The sequence below is a fragment of the Marmota monax genome, unplaced genomic scaffold, assembly GCF_021218885.2.
Source record: "Marmota monax isolate L192 unplaced genomic scaffold, Marmota_monax_Labrador192_F-V1.1 WCK01_AAM20220418_F8-fsc00069, whole genome shotgun sequence".
Taxonomy (NCBI): domain Eukaryota; kingdom Metazoa; phylum Chordata; class Mammalia; order Rodentia; family Sciuridae; genus Marmota; species Marmota monax.
The window spans coordinates 3,733,692-3,759,032 of NW_026695243.1; the positions used below are offsets into that span (position 1 = coordinate 3,733,692).

Here is a 25,341-nt window from a genome sequence, read left to right on the forward strand (position 1 = left end):
GAGTTTGATTTTGCATCTGGGGTCCAATGGGAATCTGTTTTTCTCCAATATTAATAATCGCATTGTACAGTTAACAAATTGCAGTGAGTTCGGCAGCGTCTGTGCTAATGTGGCATTTCTCTTTTATTCTCATTTGTTTGTTTTGTTTTGTTTTTAGGGTCAAGTTGTGTTCCGGAACGGGGAGAGAATGGGGACCATTAAATTTACTCAATTTCAAGGTAGGCTTTTTTTGGATGCTTCTGTCTTTCTAGTTGATGGCATTTGTATTCAGGGATGTTGTTTTCTGCAGTAAAATACATCAAAAGAAATGAAAGTATGATATGAGACTACAATAAAACAAGGAGGAGTCAATAGAAGACACTCTTCTGAAATGTCAGTTTTGACTCATGTTGAATTACTTCTCAGGCCTCTGGTCTCTGACCCTGAGAGGCTTAGGAAAGTCAGGAGTGGTGCTTATATCCACACACGGTGCTGGGAGCCTAGATTTGGTTTTGGTTTTGATTACACAAGTGTCCAACCGACTCCACTATAGAGAGGCTAGCGCCATGAGCCGTCTCCACCACTGGCCTTAAACGACGTCACACATCCTCAACCTCGAATCTTGTTTTATCTTGACTCATCCCCACTCCACCCCACTTTCAGCTGTCATATTTTAAAGCAACTCCTAGACGTTATCTCATTTCAATCTATAAATACTTCAATAGCTGTTTCTACTAGATAAGGACGTTTTAAAACATAACCAGCCTGCTATTGCTGTACCTAAAACATTTAACAACAATTCTTCATGTGCTTTCATTCCCAGTCTGTGGGCTAATCGTTTCAAAGCTGTCTTTACTGATCATTTGCGGAAAATCCACAGGAGGTCGGACTTCGGCCAGGGTTCAGTGTGTCTCTTTAGTCTCTGCTGTTAAAACCCCCACTCTTTAGAGGCCACTAATTTTTTGAAGAAGCCACTTCATCTGTTGGGCTTTTTCTGCTGCTGTCAGAGTTGAAAGGGGCCTCAGAAAACACCTAGGCCAAGTTCCTTGTGTGATGAGGAAGAAACAGGCCCAGAGAGGGACAGTGACCTGTCAGAGTCCACAGGACATATGTGAGGAGCAGGGCTGGGTGTCCCTCAAGGCAGATGCTTTGGTTCGGCCCCATGTGGTCATTAGCAATGTTGTCAGATGAAACCACTGGAGGGACCTTTCATTGCTGCAGTATCTTTCAGCATCTTGATGTTTCTGGAAAGTCCAAAAACAAGAACAGCACCCACCACATCCCTTCCCTTTAAGCAGATCCCAGGGCCATCCCAGGGAAAGCAAGAAGTTGAAGTGAGTTATTCAGAATCATTCAGACATATCCCACCAAGCTTCTGATCAATCGGAAGAGGTGTTTTTTCGGCACTTTCACTTGGTAATGCGATCTCCTAGATTAACCCATTCTTCCCATGTCAGGTAATTGAAAGGCATGTCAGCTCTCTGATGTGCCCAAAAGATGTCATTTTGTGGGCTGGGGATATAGCTCAGTTGGGAGAGTGCTTGCCTCACATGCACAAGGCCATGGGCTCAATTCCCAGCATCCCCCCCACACACACACACAAAAAGTCATTTTAGGCAAATATAATTATTTTCCTATTTGTTAAATCTTCCTCCTTCCTTGGTTGAGCAAAGTAAGCATCCTGGCAAAAATAACTTTTTTTTTTTTTTGAGTGATGGCAACTAAACTCTGTCCCATTTCCAATTCTCAAACTGTATCATTCTAAGAGAGTATTTTGTGCAATATGGACTGGTAGATCACAGCTACGGGTGCATGCCAATTCCATTGCCTTTTTCCTTTTCATGATAGGTTTAGACACCAACTCTAGTGACTGTGGCTTTAGGCATATCTGGATTTATAAGGAAGGCAGATCAGCGAACAAGTAGATCAGAGCCTGGGTCTTGTGGTCCCACCCACCTGACTTAAGTCACTTACTCTCTAGAACATCCAGCAAGTGACTTCGCCTCTGTGAGCCTTGATGGTCCTTATCTGTAAAACAGGGCTATCATCCTATCTGATTTCTTGGAATGTGGAAAGAACTAAGTGAGATGGTACAGATAAATATATTTTTTTATTTTTTTGCTCAGCTAGTAAGTAGCAATTTTGATAAGTATCTTGTCAAAATTATGACACTTTGGGGGGGGGGGCAAATGTAGATTTTCCTTGTGCATTGACACCTGAGTGCCTTTTTCTTGGCCATCTGCCTAAGCTAGCTAGCTAGCTGCTGCCTTGGCGTAATAATATGTAGGACGTCAGACAAGACAGGGCCTTAAAGATGAGCTTATCCCACTACTTTCATGGCATAAATGGGGAAAGTGACATGCGGGGAAATGTTCCCCAGAGTCATGTGACTGGCTAGTGGCAGAGTAAAGCCTGGACTTGAGCTTTCCCCAGGATGCTGGCACCTGCATGCTTTTGTGGACACCCATGGGTATATGCTCCTTCCCTCTGTATCAGGGATTGGACCCAGGGGTACTTAACCACTGAGCCACATCCCCAGCCCTGTTTTGTATTTTATTTATAGACAAAGTCTCACTGAGTTGCTTAGTACCTCGATAAATTGCTGAGGCTGGCTTTGAACTCGCCATCCTTCTGCCTCAGCCTCCTGAGCTGCTGGGATTACAGGCATGCACCACCACGCCCCACCTTCCCTTCCTTCTTGCCTAGCTATTACTGAATGTCACAGCTAGGCCTGAAGAGACTCCTGTTGCCTGTTGAACAGATGTTGATCCTGTTGACCTGATAGAAGGATCAAAGGTTATTTGGGGACTGAAAGGAGCCACTAGAAGGCAGGGGGCAGGTGTGCATCAGCACAATGGTTTTTCCAAATTTGAAGAGTCTCAGAGGTACCTCATCCCCCAGGATGGAAGGACTCTTAGTTGTTGGATGCTCTGGCCAAGCTGGAAAAGCTCTTAGTTACCATTTCAATTTCAGAGGGGAAACTGAGGTCCAGGTCCAGGAAGGGACTTGACTAGGATATTCCCTGACTCACATGAGACCACAAGTTCATTCCTTCCTCTTTCCTGGCCATGCCTCTCCCTCCCCTCCAAAAGGGATTGATCTAGCCTCTGTCTTCTGGAACCTTCCAGAAGGTGGTGGGCTCATCCTCCACCCCAAAGTAACAGCTCCTAAATTGCCTCATGCCAGTGACCTTGCCAAGGGCTTCCGTGTGGGGTCGCTATGTTTCCTGCTAGGCCCTTCCCAGCCTCTCTCTGCTGTCTCCCCCTCCCTGGCCTCCTGCTCTCCTCTCTGATACAGAGGGGTCTGGTGGCAGAGCTGACAAGGAGCAGCCTCTCAGCTGGCCCCAGCAGTGGCAGCTCTCCATCCATTCCTGCTCCTCAGCTTGCACTTGACTCTCAAGCACTCACTGGTGACATCCGGGAAGCTGACCCAGTCTACCCTTCCTCTGAAGACCTCATGAGATACTTTATTGACTTCTCATTGGCACAAACTCTGGGTGCCTTCTACACCCTTTAATCTCTAGTAGAGGAAGTGCTTGGTAGGAGGCTTTCCTCCCCACTTTGCAAAACTAAAACATAAAGGAATTAAAAATGTGGAAGCAGCTTTGGAAAGATCCAAAAGGGAACCAAAAAGCCAGGTCCTTCTCCACCTTTTGATTCCAGGGTTGTAGGACTGGCACCACAGTCCCTTGCACCCTACTGGGCCCCAGGCACCCACAGTAGAGCCCCAGCAAAGCTCATTGAATTCATTTGGATGCAAAAGCCCTGGATTCAAGTTCTTGCTCTGAATCTTGCTAGTAGCATGATCCCACTGGGCAGGTTATTTTATATCCCTGAGCCTCCCTTTCCTCTTCCAAAAAATGGGGAAACACTAGGGCCAGCCCTGCCTGCCTCTGAGAATGTCATCAGGGGCGAGTAAGGGCTTGCTTTAGGGACTCTTGAGCTCAGGGAAGCCATGTCACATTGCTAGTGGACTGTGGCTCTGCTTTGTGTCTGCTGAATCAGTTAGTGAGAGTGTGAACCCAGAGCTTGACACGTCACCAGCTCATGAAAATGTAAGAACGGCTTCACGTACTTGTGGTCTTCATTGACTTCGTCAGGTAAGGATGTCTGGTGCCCCGAGAGGCCTTAACAACAGGAACATGAGCTGAAGCTAGTTCCTGTTGCCAGCCATTGTTGTTCCAGGTGGGACAAACCTCCTCCTCTGCCCAGTTTTTTGTTTTTGTTTTTGTTTTAAATAAAAACTGAGGAGTTCCAGATAAATAGAACTGTTGTCAATAACATTCCAGGGCTAGCTCCCAGGTTGCTCTTTGGGCTGAGACATTTTGAATCCCAACAGGTCTCCGTCTGTTTAGTTTTCAAGGCTTCCAGAGCCCTTACCTCCCATCAGGACAATCCTGGGGAGCAGGTATGGGGGAGGCCATCACTAAGAATATCCACAACTCTCCACCTATGGGGGGAGCAGGCAGGTTGTTCAAGGAGTCGGTGATCCCAGGACAGCCCTGAGCCCATGACAAAGGAGAAGTGGGAATAGTGCCCCAGCATCCTGTCCCTTCAGGTGAGGCTTCTCCAACACACTTCTCCCAGAAGTTGCCCCATGGCACCAAGCCTCAGCTGCCCACGCAGAAACCTTCCCATACATGGACCTGATACAGACCCCCTTCTCTCCCCTGGCTCACTCCCCATGCCCTAGCAGGGGATCCTAGGGCCACCTCCCCAGGAAAGTGTACATATTCTTACCCTCATCTGAGAGAGACACTGTTCCAAGGGAGCTGCCCAATACTGCAGGGGAGGCTGGGGTGACGTTCGTGTCACATGTAGGTGCACACCTTGGACCTGCACCCATTTCCTGTCCAGGTCCAGTACCCCTCCCCAGGCCGTTCCTCCTTCCCACTGAGCCACCTGAAGATGAGAATGAATGTTAGAAAATTGCCTATTTTTTTTTCCTCCATAAGAGAAAAAAGAATCCCCATTACTGCTGAAGTCTAAACATGGCTCAGAATCTGCAGCAGGGGAGGGAGCTGAATGGAACAGCGATCGGGGCCCATCCATGCTGTTCAGAGAGGCCCCAGCATCTGCAGCTGAGCATCCCACTGCCTGCATTAGGCCTATCCGTGAGAATCTCTCTGCGAGAGATAATGGGCCGAGATCTCACATAGCTTCTGAGCTACAAAAAGGACTCAGACTTGGGGTTTTGTGTCTCGGCACCTGATTTGAAGGGACCAGGTCCTGCATCCCTGGAATGACATAATTATCATTCAGAATGTACCTAGTGAACTCGAGGCGCCTTCTTTCCATTTGCAGACATTAATTATGGTTCGATCTTTAGGGTAACAGATATGGTTCTTTTTTTTTTTTTTTAATTTTTTATTGTTGGCTGTTCAAAACATTACATAGTTCTTGATATATCATATTTCACAATTTGATTCAAGGTTCTATTCAGCACGCGTTTCCTGAGCATCTGCCGGGCGCTTTACAGAGTCCTCTGGGGAAGCTAAGTTGAATAAGATACAGTCCCTGTCCCCCAGGGGCTTCATAATCTCTCTGGCCAAATGCCAGAGCCCATAAAGGCAGGAAGATAATTTCCCAGAACCTTCTAGAAAACTTTTGGAGCTAATTTGTCCCTAGTCTGAGACTCCTGGGGCTAATTTTTAACATCCATCTCCTTACACATTGCTGCTCCCTTTCACCTGGCCAAGGGTCTACAAAGCCCATCTTGCTGGACTGCCATTCACTCCTTATAATTAAGAGTGGAGATGTCATTCACTGAACTTCAGGGTGGTGGGAAAACAGGAGTAAAAGAACAGACATGAACACAGACTCTTTGGGAGTGGGAGGCTGTCCCCAGCTTTGACACCTCCCAGCCCTGATGATCCAGGGCTTCCCTTTCCCGGAGCCCAAGGAAGGCGGACAGAATTTCTTAGCAGACATATGCTTCATTGAGCCACAGACTGTCCGTGTTGAAGGGAGTCCCGACTCTCACTTATAGCCTTACCTATGCTTGGATGCCCCCAGTGATGGTGTACTCATCCCCTCTCATGCAGGCTTTGAAACAGGTGTGCTTGATCATTGCTAACCAGGCAATGTAGCATGTTCTCTCTGAGCCTTTATTTCAGAGTTTATTTTAAACTAATAAAATAAAAGGTGACCCTTTTCCTTGCCTGGAAAGTGACTGTGAGAATTCAATGACATGACACCGTGATAGTTCTGGCTCAGTAACTGGCACAGAGAAAGACCAGAGCAACTGTGGGTTTCCATCTCCTCTCCTGGACATTCTTGAAAATGACCCCAGATTTATCCCCACTCCAGAATCTCTTGAGAAAAGTGTGGTCTGGCTTCGCAGCCTCACTTCATGGAGTGCTGTTAGCATTGGTCCATGAAAACCACCCCGTGTGTTCGCCACTTATGCCCCTCGTTCATTCCCATATCTACTTCTGCCTCCCCACAGAAGTCAAGCATCTAAGTATTTGATGCATATATTGTTTGTATGTGTCCTTACAAAATGCGTGCTATTTTGTGAGTATCTATTTTGAATTTACCTCAATGTAACTTTATCTATTTTTACATATTTATTTTTTCTTTCCTTCTGTTTTGTTGCTTTTCCCACTCAGCACTTTGTTCCTAAGATGCCTCCCGCTCCTGGGTGCACATCTAGGGCACAGTTTCTCCCTGCTGCCTCCAAGGGGCACATCCACCACATCCCCCACCCAGCAATGACCATCAAGTCCCATCCTCATGGGTCCTTCGTGTCTTCTTATGGACCCACCTGGGAATTTCTGTAGGACAAATGTTTAGGAACAGATTGTTGGACCAGAAAGCGTGTGCACATGGAATATGCCTAAAACCTTCCAGAAGTCCTTAGGAGTGACCATACCCATGTCCAATCCCACTGGCCAAAGGGCCTTATGTTCCTGTCCCATACACACGTGGTATTGACCAGACCTCTGATTTTTTGGTCAGTCTAAAAGAATAGAGTAACATCCCACCAGGACTTTAAACATCATTCTCTGATTCCTAAGGAGTTGGGCCTTCCTTCCTGTGCTTATTAGTCATTTATTCATCGTCAGTTCTGACCCTTTGACCATTTTTATTTTGAGCTTGCTGTCTTTTTCTGGTTGATTCACAAGAGTTCCTGCTGTCAATTGGATATCAAACCCGTCTTGGTTTTTAGCTTTGCAAATAGCTTCTCCTGCTCTGTCATGTGTCTATGAACTTGAAGTAGTTGTTAAACAGGAGTTTTATTTAAACTTTTATGTGGATAAACACCCCACCCCCCCGCACTCTGCCCTTTGTTTTGGTCCTGTGGTTCATATTTTTGAAGTTTCTCAACAACCGTGGCATCCCCTACATGCCAGGCCTTGGATGGGCACAGGGGGTGCCAAGATGGGTAAGAGGCAGGCCCTGTCCTCAGGGGCTCCCAGTCCAATGAACAGGTGGCTGTGGGCATTCACAGGAGGGACACTCAGCCCCAATTGGTGGACTCCATGAAGATGCGTGAGAAAGGTGGCATCTGGGCTGTGTTCTGAAGAGGCGGTGAGCGTGGCCACAAGGAGGAGGTGCTTCTGTGCCATCATCTCTTGTGTGAGATGGGTCCCTCAGAAATGTGGCTCTTGCCCTTGGGCCAGTTTGGTTGAGTTAGGGTACACATAAATCTCTGGCAGGTTATACTAGCCTTGAACCATTTGGCCAGTGTCCACCCAGCCTGTTAAAAATCTCAACACAGAGATGGATGGATTTAGTTAAAATGTGGCAGTGCTGCATTGTTGGGACAGTAGAGAAGCAGGTATGCCAAGGAAGCTCAGCATCCACGTCTGCTCTGCAATGCTGAGGCGGCTGCTCAGACCTGCTGCTATGGGGGAGAGCTACTCGCTGGGTCTGGTCCTAGGCAGGCACCAGATCAGGTGGGTGAGAGTGAAACTCCCTCCTGAGGAGCAGCTGTTCATCTTGGAGGAAGAGAAGCAGTCAAGGCCCATGGTCACCACATGGTCATCATGTTCTTCATTGGCCTAGCTGAGAGGTGTCATTGACAGGACCAGCACTTTGAACTTCTAATGCTTGTGTTCCTGGTTAACTCCATCAGCTAAACAGTATCAGCCATTTATTTGGATCCTTGCAGGTGGAGACTATGGACCAGGGGTCTGTGCACAGCCTGGAAAGAAGGTCCATGAAGGGGTCCTGAGCAGGAAGGGCTATAGCTATGGGCAGGCCATCAGGAGCAAGCCTCCCGAGCAGTCAGATCCTGTGATAGGAGGTCCCATGAAGCAAGACCCTTCAAAGCAATTTCAGCGTCATAGGACGAGGGTCAGGGGCCATGGTGCATTCTGCCCACTTGTTTAGCAAGACCCAGCAGGGGACAGACTTCCCCAGGGTTATCCACAGAACCACAACAAGGCCAACCCTACCCAGGAGGAGGCTGTCTTTAGCACACAGCTGTCTCCTATGTCTGAATTTGGGATTTGTTTGGGGTCCTGGAATTCAGTGCATTTATAGAACCGATTTTTGTTGAGCCATGATTATCTTTTGTTTTACACTCCAAAGTTAGGCACCAGATCTGTGTGTGTGAGTGTGTGTGTGTGTGTATGTGTGTGAGCGCGCGCAATTAAATTTCAAAGCATACATATTCTTCCCTCAAATCAGAGCCAGAGCCAAAGGACAATGAACATTTGGAGGCATGGAGTGTAGGGCCCATGACACAGGATGCAGGTCCACCTAAAGCAGAGGGTTGGCAGCCCATTTGTTCTCCTGCCTGGGAGACACAGCCCAGGAAGGAGGCAGAACCACGCCATGGTTGAAGCTCTTGCCCAGCTGTCTCCTGGACGCTCCTAGGCCCACAGCCAGAGAATATTTTCAGACTGGACATTTTTTGGCAGTCAAATTTTCACCAATAGGACCTATTTTCTTTATGCATCCAAATCCAAAATCTGAAATAAAGAATGTGCCTTTTAAAGAGAACACTTCTCGTTTTGCACTGCAAGAAGGAACCAGTGTTCTTCTGTGGGAAAGGAGGCTCTTTGTTTCATGGTATTTTTAGCCTCTGAGAACCGTAAAATGTCAGCTTTGAAGGGCCCTCCTTCTAATCCAGTGGGTCTCCATCCTGGCTACACATTAGGTTCAACCTAACGAACTTTTTAAAAATACTGTCATCCATGACCCACCCCTCAATCCCTCACATTGGAACCCAGGCATCTGTATTTTCTAGAAACTTTGAGTGACTTTAAGGCCCATTCAAGGCTGAGGACCACGGTAAGCAAGTGGCCATCTGCAGCAGAGCATAGGCCAGGAAGGCCCACCCATAGCTATAGCCCTTCCTGCTCAGGACCCCTTCATGGACCTTCTTTCCAGGCTGTGCACAGACCCCTGGTCCACAGTCTCCACCTGCAAGGATCCAAATAAATGGCTGATACTGTTTAGCTGATGGAGTTAACCAGGAACACAAGCATTAGAAGTTCAAAGTGCTGGTCCTGTCAATGACACCTCTCAGCTAGGCCAATGAAGAACAGAAGGGCGTGAACCTTCCCTCGGCAGGCCCAGGAGGGACCCTGGGAGAATGCAGGGGATGAGGCCCTGTACTGCCCAGGGCAGCAAAAACACAGCCTCAAGTTCCACTCAGGAACAGATTGGGCAGCAGGGATCAGAAGACTTGGATACACCCAGGGCAAAGCTCTGACCAGCACCCTGAGCCTGCAGCAGCTGGGACACTGGGAGGGGAGAGCTGTGCTCAGGGAAGGCTTCCTGGAGGAGGCAGCAGGGCGTGGGCATACTCACCTGGTAGAATGAGGGAGAAGCCGCCTTTCCAATGGAAGGACCACCGTGGGAGTGGATAGCAGAAACAACGCATAGAAAGTGTTTGAGACCCTAGCAAGTAGCTCACCACTCCTCTGACCGAGAATAACATAGCTACCATTTCTTGGACACTTCCCCGGGTCAGGCCCCAGGCTGGGCACCTTGAGTGTGTGCTCCTCTGGCGATTCTGAGGGTGCCTGATTTCAGTTACAGTCACACAAGCTCAGAGATTATGGTTTCTTTTTCAATCTTTGTCCCTCCAGCCCCCAGCACACATCCTGGCACGAAACAGGTGCCCCATGTCATTTGTGGAACGACGAATGAGGTGATTAAGTCAGAAGACTAGTGTAGCTAGCATCTCCTCAGCACCCAGGATGTCCAAGGCCAAGGTCAAGGGCATGGGAGTAACTTTAACCTTTTGCCACCTGTGGGGCTGCTTTTGAAGGGTTCTTTAGGATGAAATATCTTGAGCTGGCTCTGGCATACAGTAGGCACTCAATAAACATGGGCTGAGTGTCCAGAGCCTTGCACTGCAGGAGTGGTAACAGTGCACTGAATTGAGAGCCAAAGGACTGAGTTCAGGTGCCCAGCATGTGGCCATGAGCTGCTACTTAACCTATTGGAGGCCCCACCCTCCTCTTTAGACTGGGGGAATTAGGCCTGATTGATGGTTTGCCAGGAGGATTAAATGCAGGAACTTGTCAAGTGCCTGTCAGCCTCCAAGTCCTGCCCCCAGGGAGAAATTATGGTGATTATGGTCATCGTGGGGAGCTGAGCTTTATTCCCCTGCTGGTGCTGAGGGACACTATATACAGTGGGGCCAGCTGTGTGGCTGGGGGCGCCGTGGGGTGTCAGCCACACCACTTCCCGGCTCCCGATGATTTATTCCGATCATCCTCCATATTTCATGTGCTGTTCCCCTTGCCAAATAAATAAATCAGGCTCTGCTTCTATGAGTGGCGGGAGCTGATTGGGGCATCTGTGGGGCTGGGGACTTCAAAAGGCCAGAGCAGAGATGCTGGAGCCCCAGCAGAGTGTGCTAATGTGACATTTAGGAGCCTGATGACCCAGGCAAGCAACAGCCACCTGCACAGTGTGATGACCCCCCCCCCCCAGTGACAGGAACCCTTGCAGAGAGAAGGAAGTGACTTTTACAGCTTCCCTTCTACCTCCACAGTCAAATGAACAGGCAGGAGTGTGACCCAGGGGATGCCCTGTCCCCTTTTCTGGTGTTCCTAAGGGACCAGAGGTGCATCTGCACTTCTGCAAAGAAATTCACTTAGAGCAAACCCAAGAGGCAGCTTCCCTGGGTAGCCACTTGAAATTCCTTTGTAAGTTCTGGGCATTTTGCTGGCCAGGGTCTGAAGCACTTGGGGCCCACCTGCACATATGGGGCCCTTCATCCTGGGCTGTCTGTAGCTTTGAGTTTAGGAGGCAAAGGACATAAAACTGTCACCTTATAGGGATCCCATTGAGGCAGCCCCTGTTGGGAAGAGCATGGGCTGTTGGGAAAGTCCAAAGTGTGAATATGGGTCTTCCCCTTGTATCATCGGGGACCCGTGTGAAGCCTACACCTCCTCGACTGTAAGGTAGGAATAAGAGCAGCTATTCGGGCTGGGGATGTGGCTCAAGTGGTAGCGCGCTCGTCTGGCATGCGTGCGGCCCGGGTTCGATCCTCAGCACCACATTCCAACAAAAGATGTTGTGTCTGCCGATAACTAAAAAAAATATATAAAAAAAAAGAGCAGCTATTCATCACACGTCAGAGCTAAACAAGAAATGGGCATAAAGGAGTCCAAATCAGGCCACCTGACTCAGTCCATTTTCTTGTTGCTGTAACAAAGTTTCTGAGGCTAGGTACTTTTTATAAAGAGATACATTTAGCTTACAGTTCTGAAGGTTCAGGAGCATGGTGCCAAAACTTCACCTTGGCTCTGAGTCTCATGCTGGGTAGAACCACAGGATGGGGGCTGTGTGAGGGTGGTGATCGGTGATTGAGGAAGAGGAGTCAGGGTGGGTGTCCGAAGCCCTTTAGCAACTCATTCTCACAAGAACCAAACAGGGTCCCTTAGAGTTACATGAATCCCAACAGAGGGTGGTGTCCTCCATGCCTCCTTACTGGCCCCCTCTCTTAAACTTTCTCCACCTCAGCACTGCCACACGGGGGACCATGCTTCCCGTGCAAGAACCTCTGGGGACACACTCACACTGTACCCTAAACATAGCACCCACAATAGGGGCTCTGTAAGTACCCTCGGCCCCTTTCTGTCTGCTCCCCATCCTTGTCAAGGCCTGCTCTACCCTGTGGTTCCACTGTCGCTCCCTGTGTTCCTTCCTCTGACCCCCACCTTTCCCTGAATCTGCTTCACCTATGGTCACCAATCTCCGCCATTTACCCAAGTCACCAACCCCAGCTCAAGGGGTTTGTTGTGCCAGTCTCAGAGACGTGTCATTGCTGGCCACCTCCACTGTGAACTTGTCCCTTTCCTTGGCTTCTAAGATGCCCCTCTCTTCCAGCACCCTGCTCCTGGGGTCCTGGTCAGAACTTCCCAGTCTCCTTTGAGAGCAGCTTTGCTCTGCCCACACCAGAGGTCAGTGTTCCCCTGATGCCACCCTTGGCCCTCTTCTCCTGGGCTCACTCTCCCTGGGGTCTCATCCCTGCCCCCTGCCCCAGCTTCCATGCTGATGATGGCCTCAACTCTGCCCCCAGCCCACACCTCTGCCCTGGGCTCCAGACTCAGGACAGCTCCCGGGTGACCCACAAGCACCTCAGTTCAGCACACCCAAAACAGACTCGTTGTCTTCCCACTCCTTCTATCTGACCCCTTCCTGAGTTCCCCACTCATGGCATGGGACCTGAGCACTCGTCACCATCACCCCTGGAATCCTGGATGACTTGCCTGCCCACACTTCATCTCCTAGTTGATCATCATATGTGTCTGTTTTACCTGGAAAAAAGAAACCTTTGTCAAATCCGATCCCCCTCTCCATTCCTCCTGCCTCCATCCGGGTCAGCCCTCATCATCTTAACCTCAGCAATGACCAAACCCAGCAATGGGATAGTGAGGGGGAGGATCTAAGTCTGGTGCACCTGAGGAGGGTTTGAAAACACACTGAATCAGTGCACAGGAGGATCCAGTGGCAGCGGGAAGCCGTGCTCAGTGTGATGCCGAAGAGCAACATGACCCCCAAAGATGCTCAGTTCATCCAAAGATGATTGTCAGGGTTCAGGTGTCCATAATGGGGTAGAGGGTGATCCTCTCTACTCCCTGCTGACCAAGTCATACTCACCAGAAAGACAGTGACATCTTCCTTGGAGTGTGGCCCTAGGAAGGGCCTGGGCGGGGCAGGAAGTAGAAATGAAGTTCTATAAGGAGGTGTAGGGGCTCTTGCCATGGGGATGATGGGCCTATGTCTTGGAGTCTCTAAGGTTGGTCCCCAGGTAGAGGGAACAGTCTGTGTGGTCCCAGAGGGAAGAGCCAGTGGAGCAGGGGGAAGCTGCGGGGAGATGGTTCAAAGGTCAGAATGAACTTGGTAAAAGCATAGAGTCCAGTTTTGGGGTGAGTGGGCTCTCCATCTTTGAGTTACACAGCAGAGGATGGACACCCAGTTAGGGAGATGGTGGGAAAGGAGGTCCCAACCTATCTGGGTTGGGGGCTTTGTGACTCCACCTAGAAGGAACGAAGCCTGCAGGAAAGTGCCAGGATGGGAGCCAGACACACACCCAGGATCCCCATCTAACTGGCCACCATCTCTCTCTCTCTCTCTCTCTCTCCAGACAGCAGGGAAGTGAAGGTGGGGGAGTACAACGCTGTGGCTGACACCCTGGAGATCATCAATGACACCATCAGGTTCCAAGGTAAGGCAGGGGCTACTCAGAGGAGAGGGTACTCAGTCACTCCCAAGGCTGGACATTGTCTCGGGGCTGGGATAAACTGAGTCCTTGACTTCATGGGGTCAAAGTCACAGGCTCAACACAGTTACTCCTTACTGAACACAGGGTCCCAATCACTCATGTTCATTTCAGATCCTGGAATGGGTTCCTAGAATTTTCACAGAGTGCTTAGTGAGATATTTAAGCCACTGGGTGACCAGCAGTCATTCTTTTGAAAGGTGGTCCAGCTAAATTTATCTGTGTCTCCAACTCTGTGAAAGGTTTTGGTTGGATTGGCAATAAGGCTCTTGCACTTGCTGCTCTTGCTAGAAGACCTTTCCTTCTCTTCTGCTAGAGGACTCCTCCTAGCCTTCTAGAATCAGGTCAAATGACACTTCTGTGCAGCCTTCTTTGACCGGCCAGCTGAGCTAATGGCTCCCTTCTCTTTGCTTCTGACTTTTGTCTCTGCCTCTCCTATGGCCACCATAACTTTGCCTTGAAATTGTGATTTGGACCATGATCCTCCTTCCAGATTCCTGATATCAGTCAAGTCTGGCACATGTTGAAGATTCAGTGACATCTGATTGAAAAAGTAATACATGATCGGGTCACGTGGATGGACGGATGAATGGATGGATGGATGGATGAATGAATAGATGGATAAATGAATGGATGAATGAATGGATGGTTGGATGGATGAGTGGGTGGGTGGGTGGATGGATGGATAGGATGGCTAGCTTTCTGTGCCTTTTTAAAACCAAGGCCACCAGAAAAGGTTCTTCCATGGCCCTTTGGTTAGACTTGCCATGTCCCTACACGTCCATTGGATCTATGGAATTCAACTTTAAGGACATTGCAATGCTCCAGTCAGCCTCCAATGTGGCTCCTGAGTGTGGTCTCCACACTCAGCTGGGCCTCCTTATCCCACCTAAGGGAACCATCACCGAGCACATAAAATCATGGTGCCACAGAAAATCTCTGAAAAGTAGGTAGGCAAGTTCTGTCATCCCTGTTGTTCAGATTGGGAAATGAACTTGTCACCACAAGTTCACACAGGCTCTGAGAGGCAAGGCCTGTAACCGTGGCTCCTGATCCAGGGCTAGGCCTGTCTGCTCAGGGTTTACTGAATAAGGATTCTGGTTTAGAAACTGAAGGAAAGATTCAAGTACAAAATAAAATCATGAGACATAACTAGAAGAAAAACAAATGGCAGCGGGTGGAGGGGGAGCCAGGGCAATTGCTAAAGAACAGTCAGCGTACCCGCCCATCACCGAGGATGCTCAGGCCCTGCCAGGCCAGGCCCACTGCCTACTTCTCAGTCCTTCTCCGCTGCCCAGAGACTGAACACTAGTGTTTGAATCCAGAGCCCTGTCAGGATGCCTCCAGAGTCAGGACCCACCTCTCCTGCCCGTACCTCTGCCCAGGTCAGCTCCAGCCTCCCTCACCCAGCTCCCTGCACCAGCCCCTGCCATCTTCCATCACCATTGTGGCTGCTCAAGTCCCATCTGCCCTCAGCAGCCAAAGGGGCCTTGCTGTCATACTGAGCTGAGGGTGCTTCACTTGTGCTCAGAGCCCTGCATGGTCCCCAGTGCTCATTCACAGAGAGGGGGTCTTGCTGTGTGCTGTGTCCCCAAGGCCTCCATTTGGGGGCCACTCCACAATTCTCTGTCTCTTCTCTCAAATCTCCATAGTCACACTACTTACAGTTCCTCAGATGTTGTGACACCCATTGCCTCTGCCCACTGTGCCCTGTCCTCCTGGTGACCCCAAAGACTTACTCATCTCCCAAGACTCCGCTCCCCCTAGTCTCCTCTCTAGAGCCTCTTGGCTCCATCAGGGGGCACCGCACTGCCTGCTTCATGCTGCGGCTATCCTCATGTCCTCACCCTGCCAGGACCCCATGGCACAGTGGGTAGAGCACAGGCTTCAGAGTTAGGCAGACACAGGCCCCACTTCTGCCAGCTTTATCATTTACTAGCTATAAAATGCACTCAACACCTAGAAAACTGCTGCCCCTCTCTAAGATGGGAATGGCTGACAGGTAGAAGGTGGTTGTCAATCATGATGAATGAACAAATGGCGGCGAATGGAAGACTAAGGAATGAATGAACGGGATGGGAAGCAAGAAAGAAAACTCAGGGTCGTCACTCCCACTAATGCATCTGGTCCACCCTTACCATTTGGCTCCCATACCATCTTCATGGAGATATATCTTGTGGAGGCACCATTTTGGAAAGAGGGAAGGTTGGAATAAGGAGGAGAAATTGGTGTTAATTTTCTGAAGTTGTTTCTAAACATTAGGGCCCAAACTCATTAGTGGCCATATCACCTTCCACCCAAAACTCAGCGTCCCAAGAGGAAATTGTTTCTGATCCCCAGAACTTGATTTTGGGAGCCAGAAGGCCCTGAGCCAGCTTCTTGCAGTCTCAGTGTGTGGGGCCGGGGTGATGCAGAGTGGGGAAGAAGTTTCCAGATGTTAAACTCTCACTTCTAGAAGTAAGAAAGGATATTGCCTCTACCTTGTGTTTGCTTTTGCCCTGACTTTCAGCCCTTGAAGCCCTCATTTTATAAATGTCACTTTGTATGAGTCACTTAAGGCTTCACCTGAACACACCAGCAGGTTCCCAGCTGTTTTCAAACCTGGCAACTTCCCTAGATTTCTTAGACGGCTCCAACTCTTTTTTTATCCATTGAATGTTTCTAAACACATTTGAACCTGTGAGCCAAAGTTTTTAAACACAGATGTTAGGGGGAGTTATCCACCCCTGCCACCATTCTGGTGCCCATCCTGGTTTGTCTCCTGGGTAACAGAGGCAAAAATGAAGCTAGTGTCCATGGCACTCCCAGGGAGGCCATTGTGACCCCTAATGGAGCTCCCGGGATTCCCAGCTTTAGCCACTCCCCTGCACCCAGCATCCCCGTATCCCCACTGGAGGGAAAAGTCCTGAAGTTTCACAATTCCACAGCAGAAACCTGACCTGAAATAGTACCTAAGAAAAAAAGGGCTTTTCAGGAAGCTGAGGGAGTCCCTGCATCCCTCATCTCAAACCAGCCTGCACCTGGTAAAACTAAAACAGGGCAATTTTGCAACCATGCAGAGAGATGTGTTTTCTCTGAGACCCTCAGGGCCCCTGAGGGTTCTGGCGCCCTTGATGAATGAGCAGGGCAGCTCTGCAGTCACATCGAGAAATGGAACCCCACAGTTTCAGTCCAGTCCTAGCTCGGCAGGAAAGGAAGGTAGCTTCTGCCCCCCACAGTTAGCAAGTCTTATGGAAACAGCAAACCAAAGAACTTGTATAATATAATGACCTTGAGGCAGAAAATCTGCAGCCAGAGCACATCTGTGTCACCACGGAATTGACAGGCGGGAGGTCTGCCCTGTTGAGGGGTGATCATTTATCATGTGTTGGTAGGAACAGAGTCCTTGAGGCCACAGCCAAGATCCTCACCCCAATGGCACCCAGTGGTACCTGCTCACATCACCGAGCCCCGAGCCTCCCAAGTCTATGTTACCTTTGGGGATGAATGGTGATCGTTTTCAACAGCGTAATTAGACCAAATCAAATTCTAGTCTTCTAATGGCTATTAAATGCATCGCAAACCCCTGATTGATTCTATTTAGAGAAAGAAATAAGTCCTGGCTCAGGCTCCCTGCTGGGCTGACTGGCCAGCCACCGATCCAACTCACTCAGGAGATAGATGTGCCACGGATACATTTGTGGTGCAAGAGTCTGGCCAATGTCACAGACACCTACATGAGGATGTCCCTGGGGAATGACTATGCACTGGGCTCCACTGATGTCTTCCCCTTGATATTATAGGATCCGAACCACCCAAGGACAAGACCATCATCCTGGAGCAGCTCCGGAAGATCTCCCTGCCTCTCTACAGCATCCTCTCGGCCCTCACCATCCTCGGCATGATCATGGCCAGTGCTTTTCTCTTCTTCAACATCAAGAATCGGAATCAGAAGTAAGCTGCTAGGACCTCTTCCAGGATAACACCATCTGGGTTGTCAACTTCATGGTCCAAGTGTAGGATCTTCACATGACAGATTCTCCAGGGGCACAAAAGTTCTTAGGGTAGAGTTTCCTAAAGTGTGTAACTCAGTCACCAGGATGATTTAAGTACGTGCACATGCACACAACACACACACACACACACACACACACACACATAGGCAGGGCTACTGGTTGCACGGGAGTCCCTGGTCAACTGAGTTCAGAGAAGACCAGGTTAAATAAAATAGAAGACTCCAAGTCCACAGACCTTTTCACCTCTTTGGATATACTTAGCACGCTGTATGATCTAAGAGTAGAAATCCAGAAGACAGAATTCCCCAGCTTCTCTTCCCCCTCCCAGACATCTTTGGAAATCACTGATGGATGGGGGACTCCTGTTGGAACATGTGACAATGCAGAAACCCCGTCCTTACATCATCTCACTTGCCCCTCCTGATGTTTCCTATGTTACAAATAAGAACCCCCAACCTCCATGACAGGAGACTGCTGTCCACATGTGCAAGGACCTGTCCCCTGGGTTTCTTGTTTTGGTTGCTTTTCCCAAACATATGCCCTAACTCTCCCAAGGACAGAGCTTCATTCTGAATTATTCTGGTCAGTCGTGGGTCAAACAGGCCACCACTCCAGGCGCTGGTGTTGACCACGCACAGCCAGCTTCTTTGGTTTCCATGGTGAATCCCTGCAGGCAGCTCCTGCTTTGTTGTGGGAGAGCCTGAGCAGGGCTCAGAGCTTGGTTATTTGGGGAGCAGCCTCAGTGCCTGATGCAGCACCTCAGATCTGACACCATGCCCAGAAGCCATGTTGTGTCACCTCACAGGCTACCAGGAACAACATGAATTCCAAGGAAAACTGTTTAGCTTCTCTTCCTACTTGCAAGGGAGGAATTTGGAAGCCCCAGGCTCTTGTGGGGGGTTTTATATTTTTGGTGTTTAGGATTTGTTTTTTTTAAGCAGTTGCTTAGATCTAACTCATTTCCTGAAGAACAAATTAGAGTTTTATTCACCTGTTGTTTTATTAACCACAATAACAGGTATATTGCGGCAAAAAGATTGAACCAACTTTTTCTACTTGGTATAACCCTTAAATGGTAGTTGTACCTCCGAGCTGAACACAACATTGGCTCCCAGTTAGTGTCAAGCGCTTCCCTACCCACCTCAAGAATTCCCATCAGAACAGCGAGCTCAAGCTCTTTTAATTCCTTAACTACCCTCTCATGGTCTCCTAGGGTACATTGCCATTCTCTTTTCAATAGGCAAAACCAACTGCATTTTTTAGCTGGATTTGCTATTGAAAAATCTGCAGAGATAAGAAATAAATAGCAATATGATTCCCAATCCCTCTCACTTCTACTTTCCTAAATGCCGCCCATCCTGTAGGGGCCACCTACTCCTGGAAGTCTGCTAACTTCTGCCCTCCCCAGTCTGCTCTGCTAATGAGAATGAAGGCCCTTTTCAGCCCCGGGTTTATGAAAGGACCCCCCCAGGGGCTCAGTGCCAGCTTAGTGCCTTGGGGACCCTAGACAGCATGGTCAACCAGTATGTTTCATAGGCCAGGAAACTCAGTCAGGTTAAGGGACTTATCTAGATGTGCCTCTAGATGGAGGCAGGTCCAAGCTCTGGTCCACAGAATTTCCACCTTGAAGCTTCGTATGTAGTCCATACACACAGAAAAGCAGCAAGCTTTTTATTTTCCTATTGCTTTGACATGCTGCATGTTTAAAATGTGAAGGATGAATAGAACTGCAGAATGTAAAGAAAAATACTCAGGGAACAACTGGCTATAATTACAATCTGCCAAAGAGTCCCTGAACATAGTGGGGCCAGAAAACTTCAAACTTTCTGAGCTAATTGTGCTGGAGAGCCAAGTACATCCAAGGGTAACTCCAGCCCCTGGACAGCCTCATTTCGTCCTGGCTTGCTGGGCACCTGGGAACTACCACAGAACTCTTCACAGAAGTGGAAAAGAAGCATTGGAGAGTTTGGGGGTATAAAGAATGTGCCCAACGGTAGGCTGGTGAAGATATGGGTAGGGGTAGGGGATGAGGACTCCATCATCCACCTCCTAGGACAGGGACAGTGATTGGGAGAGGCGTTTCTACCACATATGTGGCCCTTAGTGTGAGCTTCCTGAGTGCTCAGAGGCAGCCATTGCTGATAACTCACTGGATACCTGATGACAGGGTTCCTAAGCAACTCCAAATACTCACCCACAGACCTCCCTGATGTCTGCGCTCAGCAGAATCCCTCCTCACTGTGGAAGGTCACTCCAATGTAGAATTCCCTAGATCGGCATGTTTCCCAGCCCTGGCCAAAAGAACCTGTTGACTTAGCACCATGGAGTAAAATTGGAAATTAACAAATGAAGAAGTTGAGGCAACAGATCAAGTTCACCCGTTTCTATGGGAGAGATGAGTGAACTTGATAAAGGAAGCAGGAAAATCAACAATTAGAAATGCATAGTCATCTGGGTCCTTGAATGAAGGGCAGTATCCCCTAGTCAGTGAGGATCAGGAAGTGAGGGGAAACAGGGCTTCCATCTTTCTCCCCCCATCTATCCTTGGCCGCCACGCACACCTGGAGGCACCTGGGAAGTGTGTTGAAGGACTGACCAGATTAGCCCCTCTGTAAATGTGCCACCTTTCTTCTTCTCAGGCTGATCAAGATGTCAAGTCCCTACATGAACAATCTGATCATCCTCGGAGGAATGCTTTCCTACGCCTCCATTTTTCTCTTTGGTCTTGATGGATCCTTTGTCTCGGAAAAGACCTTTGAAACCCTCTGCACTGTAAGTCATGGGCATATGACCTAAGGGTCTCTTGGTGACCCCAGCCACCCCACACAGATGCCAACCTAGAAATGCATGAAAATACACAGATAAGCAGGAAATGACCCACTTAGCAGTCTGCAACCCGACAGGGGAGTATGAGATCACTTTCAGACCAGAAGGAGCATGAGCTGCCTGGAAAGTAAGGTGATGTGTTTAACAGGCCCCTCAGAGGTGATGGGATACCCCAGAAAAGGGAGGAAAGAGAATTACCAGAAACTTCTCAGCATCGAGTCAGGGTCAGGGTCATTGAGGAAACATCTGGCTACATGGGTGACCTTCACAGAATGTGACAAAAGATGTTTGTGTGGCTGACCTTGCTTCACTCAGAAAAGCTGTAGCAGGGTTTTCTACTTCAGTGGTATTTCCCAACTTTCTTTTTCATTATTGCTCCCATCAGGAGCCTTTGGAAACACGTTTTCCTAATCATCTCTCCCGCGAAATTTTAATACCGGAAATGCCTGTGTCTGTGTGTGTACTCTATGTACATACACATAAAAGATTGGTGTTCTCCACATAAAAGAACCAGTGTTGACTCCCCAGGGGGCTGTATCATCCCCACTGAGGATGCATGTATTTAAGGAAGCCCAACACAATATGATTTATTTACCATATTTTAGAAAAATCATCTTGAAAAGTAATTAACATTTAAAATTTTTTAATATCCAAAGAAATGCCCTTTAGTTATTATTTTTTTTAAGTTATGCCTTTGCAATTGTGTGAAACTAAGTCAGTCTTGGCTGAAAGTTAACAGTATGGGAACCAATTGTAATTTATTTCTGGACTTGGACAATAGTGACCTCTCAAAACTTGTGAGCCATTTGGGTCTGTTTATTGACCTAACTGCAGCAATTCACCCAGTTCTCCACCTGGAAGATCAGAGCTACAGGGGCTAGCAAAACATCTTTGTGGACCAGATTAATGCAAAAGCTGCTCTCTGTGGTTGCTGTTTCTCTTGAGCTATTGGGAGCACAGCCGTCTCTTTAGGTCTCATTTATTGCTCTGAAGTTTCAAGTTGCCTACTGCCAGACAGTGATGGGTGAAAGCCTAGCAAGGAGGGATACGTGAGTGAAGAGCCCTTAAAACATGTGGCAGGCCACTTTCCAGGAACAGCTAGTTCCTGTGCTCTGAGACAGCATGAGGAAACCAGGGAGGCCCCCGGGATCCTGTGTTCTGGGTGACGATGCCCCCTGATTCCTGCAGATGGTTAAATCAGACTGCCCCACAGCATCAAGGAATTGGTGTTGCCAGTAATTTTAGCGTGAATCATCCAGCCAGAGAGATGTCTACAGATACACTTACCTTATTCTAAAGGTTCCACTGAGAAGTATAAGGTCATCTCCCAGTCACCACAAGAGGCAGTGAGGCCGGGTGTGCTCAGGCACCCTCCACTCTAGGGGTACACCTGGAGGAAGGTTAACCCCTCGAGCTCCAGGGCTCTGTAGGTCCTGCTTCCCACCCAGGGTTTTTGTTCCAAGTTCAGCAGTGCCCCTCCTGCTTCCTTCTGCCCTCCTGGGAGGTCAGGACAGGATTACAAGAGACAAACATTCCTTGTGCACCTGGCTTCAGAGTGCCTGGGGTCAGATTCCAAAGACACCGAGCCCCTCAGAGGTCCTTATAGGTATGGATTAGCAGGGTTCTTCCTGACACTGGAGACCCTCTGGCGCTGGAATGACTGCTGTGTGGAGGGGTTGTTGGCATCAGGGGAGGCGAGAAGCCCATTAAGTCTCCAAAGTTGCTGCATCAGCAAGACTTTTATGCATGGTGAGGCCCTGCCCTTTCATGACATTATCATTGTCTGTGCTCAGCTTTCCTGGGCAGTGTGGAGCTGTGTGCAGGGCCGCCCTGAGGCTCCCTACCAAGCTCAACGAGAAGGAGTAGGAGGATTCCCTCTTCCATCTCCAAAGTGTTTTGAACCCCTCCACAAATTCAAGGACGTCATGATGATGACAACCATGAAAATGGCACCAGGGCTAGTCTGGTGATACCAAGGCAGACACAGAAAGCTCCCCACCCAGAGAGTGTCCCCTCCCAAGAGAGAAGCCACCAGGTCACTTTTGTTTTGGCCAAAGCCTGTTCCGGCTCAGGTGCTTTCTCAAGTTTGACCTGAATTCTACAAACGCTGCAAGAAAGGGACATCCCCCACACCCGCCGTTTTTCTTTTAATGAAGCCTGACATTCTATTCCAGGAGCTGCACTCATTTGTGTGAGGGGAAGCTTGTCCTGGGAAGCCTGGGAGGGCGTATGAATAAATCATAAAGCACTTCACAAATCGGCATTAGCGGGCACGAGGCTCGGGTGGAGGCGGGGGCTGCTTCTCACACCCCTGGGAATTCACAATTGGCAGTCGGGTCCTTTCAGGGCTGTTGCAAAGGGAACCCACATTCATGACTTGGAGAAAGGCTTAGAGGAACTCCTCTGGTTGAAACTGGGTCAGCAAAATGTGTGCATGATTGGGACTGGGGTCACTTACTGGATCGTTCCCTGGAGGAGGGACTGGAAGCTCTTGGATTTAGAACATGCATACAGTCCCCAGTGGGCCACATGAGTTGTACTCTAACACTTGCAGGGGATCAGTCCTTTATTCCATGAGGTTTCTCAAGTTCTCTTCTCCTGGACCTAGAAGGCTGCCTCCCACCCCCAGGCCTTGTCCCCAGCAAACTCTGGGATGGATGGGCAACAATGGATCCCCAAACAATGACCTCAGTTTTGTCACCTGTAAGATGAGTGTAATAATACTCCCTGTAGGATGCGACATGGGTTAAATGAGACGGTTCTGACAGCTGCCTGGTATGCAGCACAGGGTGAGTGGGAGGGGCAGGTGGAGGGAAGGGCAAGGTGAGTCACCTTGTCTGTGTTCTGTGAGAAATCTTCAAAGCCAAGGGGCAAGATAGACCTCAAAGTCAGCCTCAGGTGTGGGGTAGAATGTTACCTGCTGTCTTATAAACACCCTTTTTCTATTCTTTTAGTTTTTAATATAAAAATAAAACACAATGATAAACCACATACACCATCTCGGGAAGAAGCCCATGATAGTCACAGATTGGACCTCTCGGGGCTGGCTGAGTCTCTGCTCCATAGGGCCATTCTAACCTGCAAGGGGTGGGCGCAAGTGTGAGCACCTGTGTATGTACACACGCACACACACACTCAAAATTCTATTGCTAGGGAAGAGCTATACTTAGCTCCCATCCCCCACTCTCTGACCCTTTCTGGAATCTTCCCAGCCTGTCAGTGCCGGTTTCAGCAAGTCTTGCAAACAGCTCCAGCTACATGGTGCTGTCTCCCTGGACACTGTGTCAGTAGTGGAATCACCATAGCAACGTGGCCCCTGTGGGCACAGAGCTGCCGAGGAGGCTGGTGCTGGGTGTGGGCCAGAGCCCCAGTGCCAAGGGAAGGGAGTGCCTGCTCTCTCTGACAAGTTGGCCTGGCTCGGGAAGTCCAGCCCCTGCCAACCAGGAAAGGGAGCCAGGTGAGAAGAGAAATGCATAGGCATGGTAGGCACAGGCAGAACCCCAGCTCCAGGGTGCAGGGTAGGCGGGGGCTCTGCAGAGGGGCTGAGGAGGCCTGGCCGGCCTGCAGTCCCACTGTGGGTCTGCAGCACCCTCCCGTCTCAGGAGATCCTGGGGTGCAGTAGTCAGCAGCTTCACTACCTCCCCAGCCCGAGCCCTCGCGGAGCTCAGTACTGTGCACCCTGCTTCCCCAAGGGTCTGCTTTCTGCTGCTGGGTGCAGCAGCTCCTTCCAGAGCCCACAGCCACCTGATCAGGCAGGTAGGAGTCACTGTCCCCCACCTCATAGGAAAGTCAAAAACCTGTCCTGCACTGCTAGGTGGCAGGACAGAGACTCCCAAGAAGCCCTGTTGGATTGCAAAGATGCCTGCTCTACTCCTTTTTTTTTTTTAAAGAAATGCTTTGATTTTTGTTAGCTAGCTTATACCAGGAAAAACAGGTCAACTAATTTCTTAGGGATCCAGTCAATTTTTATCCCAACCAAGATCTTTGTCCATTTGGATCTTTAAAAATCAAGATATAATTCATAGACTGTAACATTCACCCTTTAAAGGTATACTTTTCATTGATGTTGGTGTATGAATTCATTTTTGATGTATCCTCAGGACATATGAGAGTATCTAACACAAGAGAGAGGCTCTGGTGTCAGACTGTTTGTGTTCAATTCCCAAATACACTGCTTCCCAGCTTTGTAAATTCAAGTTATTAATATCTCTGAACCTTAGGGATTATTTACTCTTCTCCAAAATATGGATAATACTATGCTTATAAGGATTTAATGAGATTGTGTATGTGAAGGACCTAATGCATGCCACATTGCAAGATTCAGTATATGTTAGCTATTATCATTATGAATGAGTGAATGAAAGGGGGGACTCTGTCAGGGTAACTGTGTTCACCTCTGGACACTGCTAGGACAGACATTGATAAGGTGGGCTGAAGAAGAGCCTAGAAACTGGGGTCGGTGCTGGTCAATTTGGTGTAGGTATATCCATGACCACTTCTGGCCTTGTGCGATTTTTGCAGTACCAGAACTGGATTGGGGATAAGCCAGGATGGTGTGTGCCCCTGACATATAAATATACACTTATTTATATGTATAGTGTCACAAATATATCGCTCAATGAATTCCCACAAACTGAACTCAACTGTGAATCCAGGATCCATAATAAGAAATGACATGAACTGTATCCCAGGAGCCCTTTCTGTCCCCTTCCACTTACTATCTGCTCTAAAGAGAACTACCATCTTGACTATCCCCTGCGTGGCCAGTGCAGCTCAGCGTAGGTGTGGATCACCCGGGGTCTTGATGAAATGCGGATCTGTGTTGGGACATCTGGGGTGGCCTGTG

The 25,341-nt window shown here is 48.9% G+C and overlaps 1 protein-coding gene across 1 annotated transcript in view; it reads left to right on the plus strand.

The window, feature by feature from the left end:
* Window positions 1-25,341, plus strand: part of Gabbr2 (gamma-aminobutyric acid type B receptor subunit 2) — a 356,168-nt gene that overhangs the window by 254,428 nt on the left and 76,399 nt on the right. The window contains exons 8-11 of the mRNA XM_046457483.1: window positions 158-218; window positions 13,540-13,620; window positions 17,457-17,607; window positions 20,309-20,441. Coding sequence (XP_046313439.1) covers window positions 158-218; window positions 13,540-13,620; window positions 17,457-17,607; window positions 20,309-20,441 — 426 coding nt within the window. The remainder of the gene's footprint in view (window positions 1-157; window positions 219-13,539; window positions 13,621-17,456; window positions 17,608-20,308; window positions 20,442-25,341) is intronic.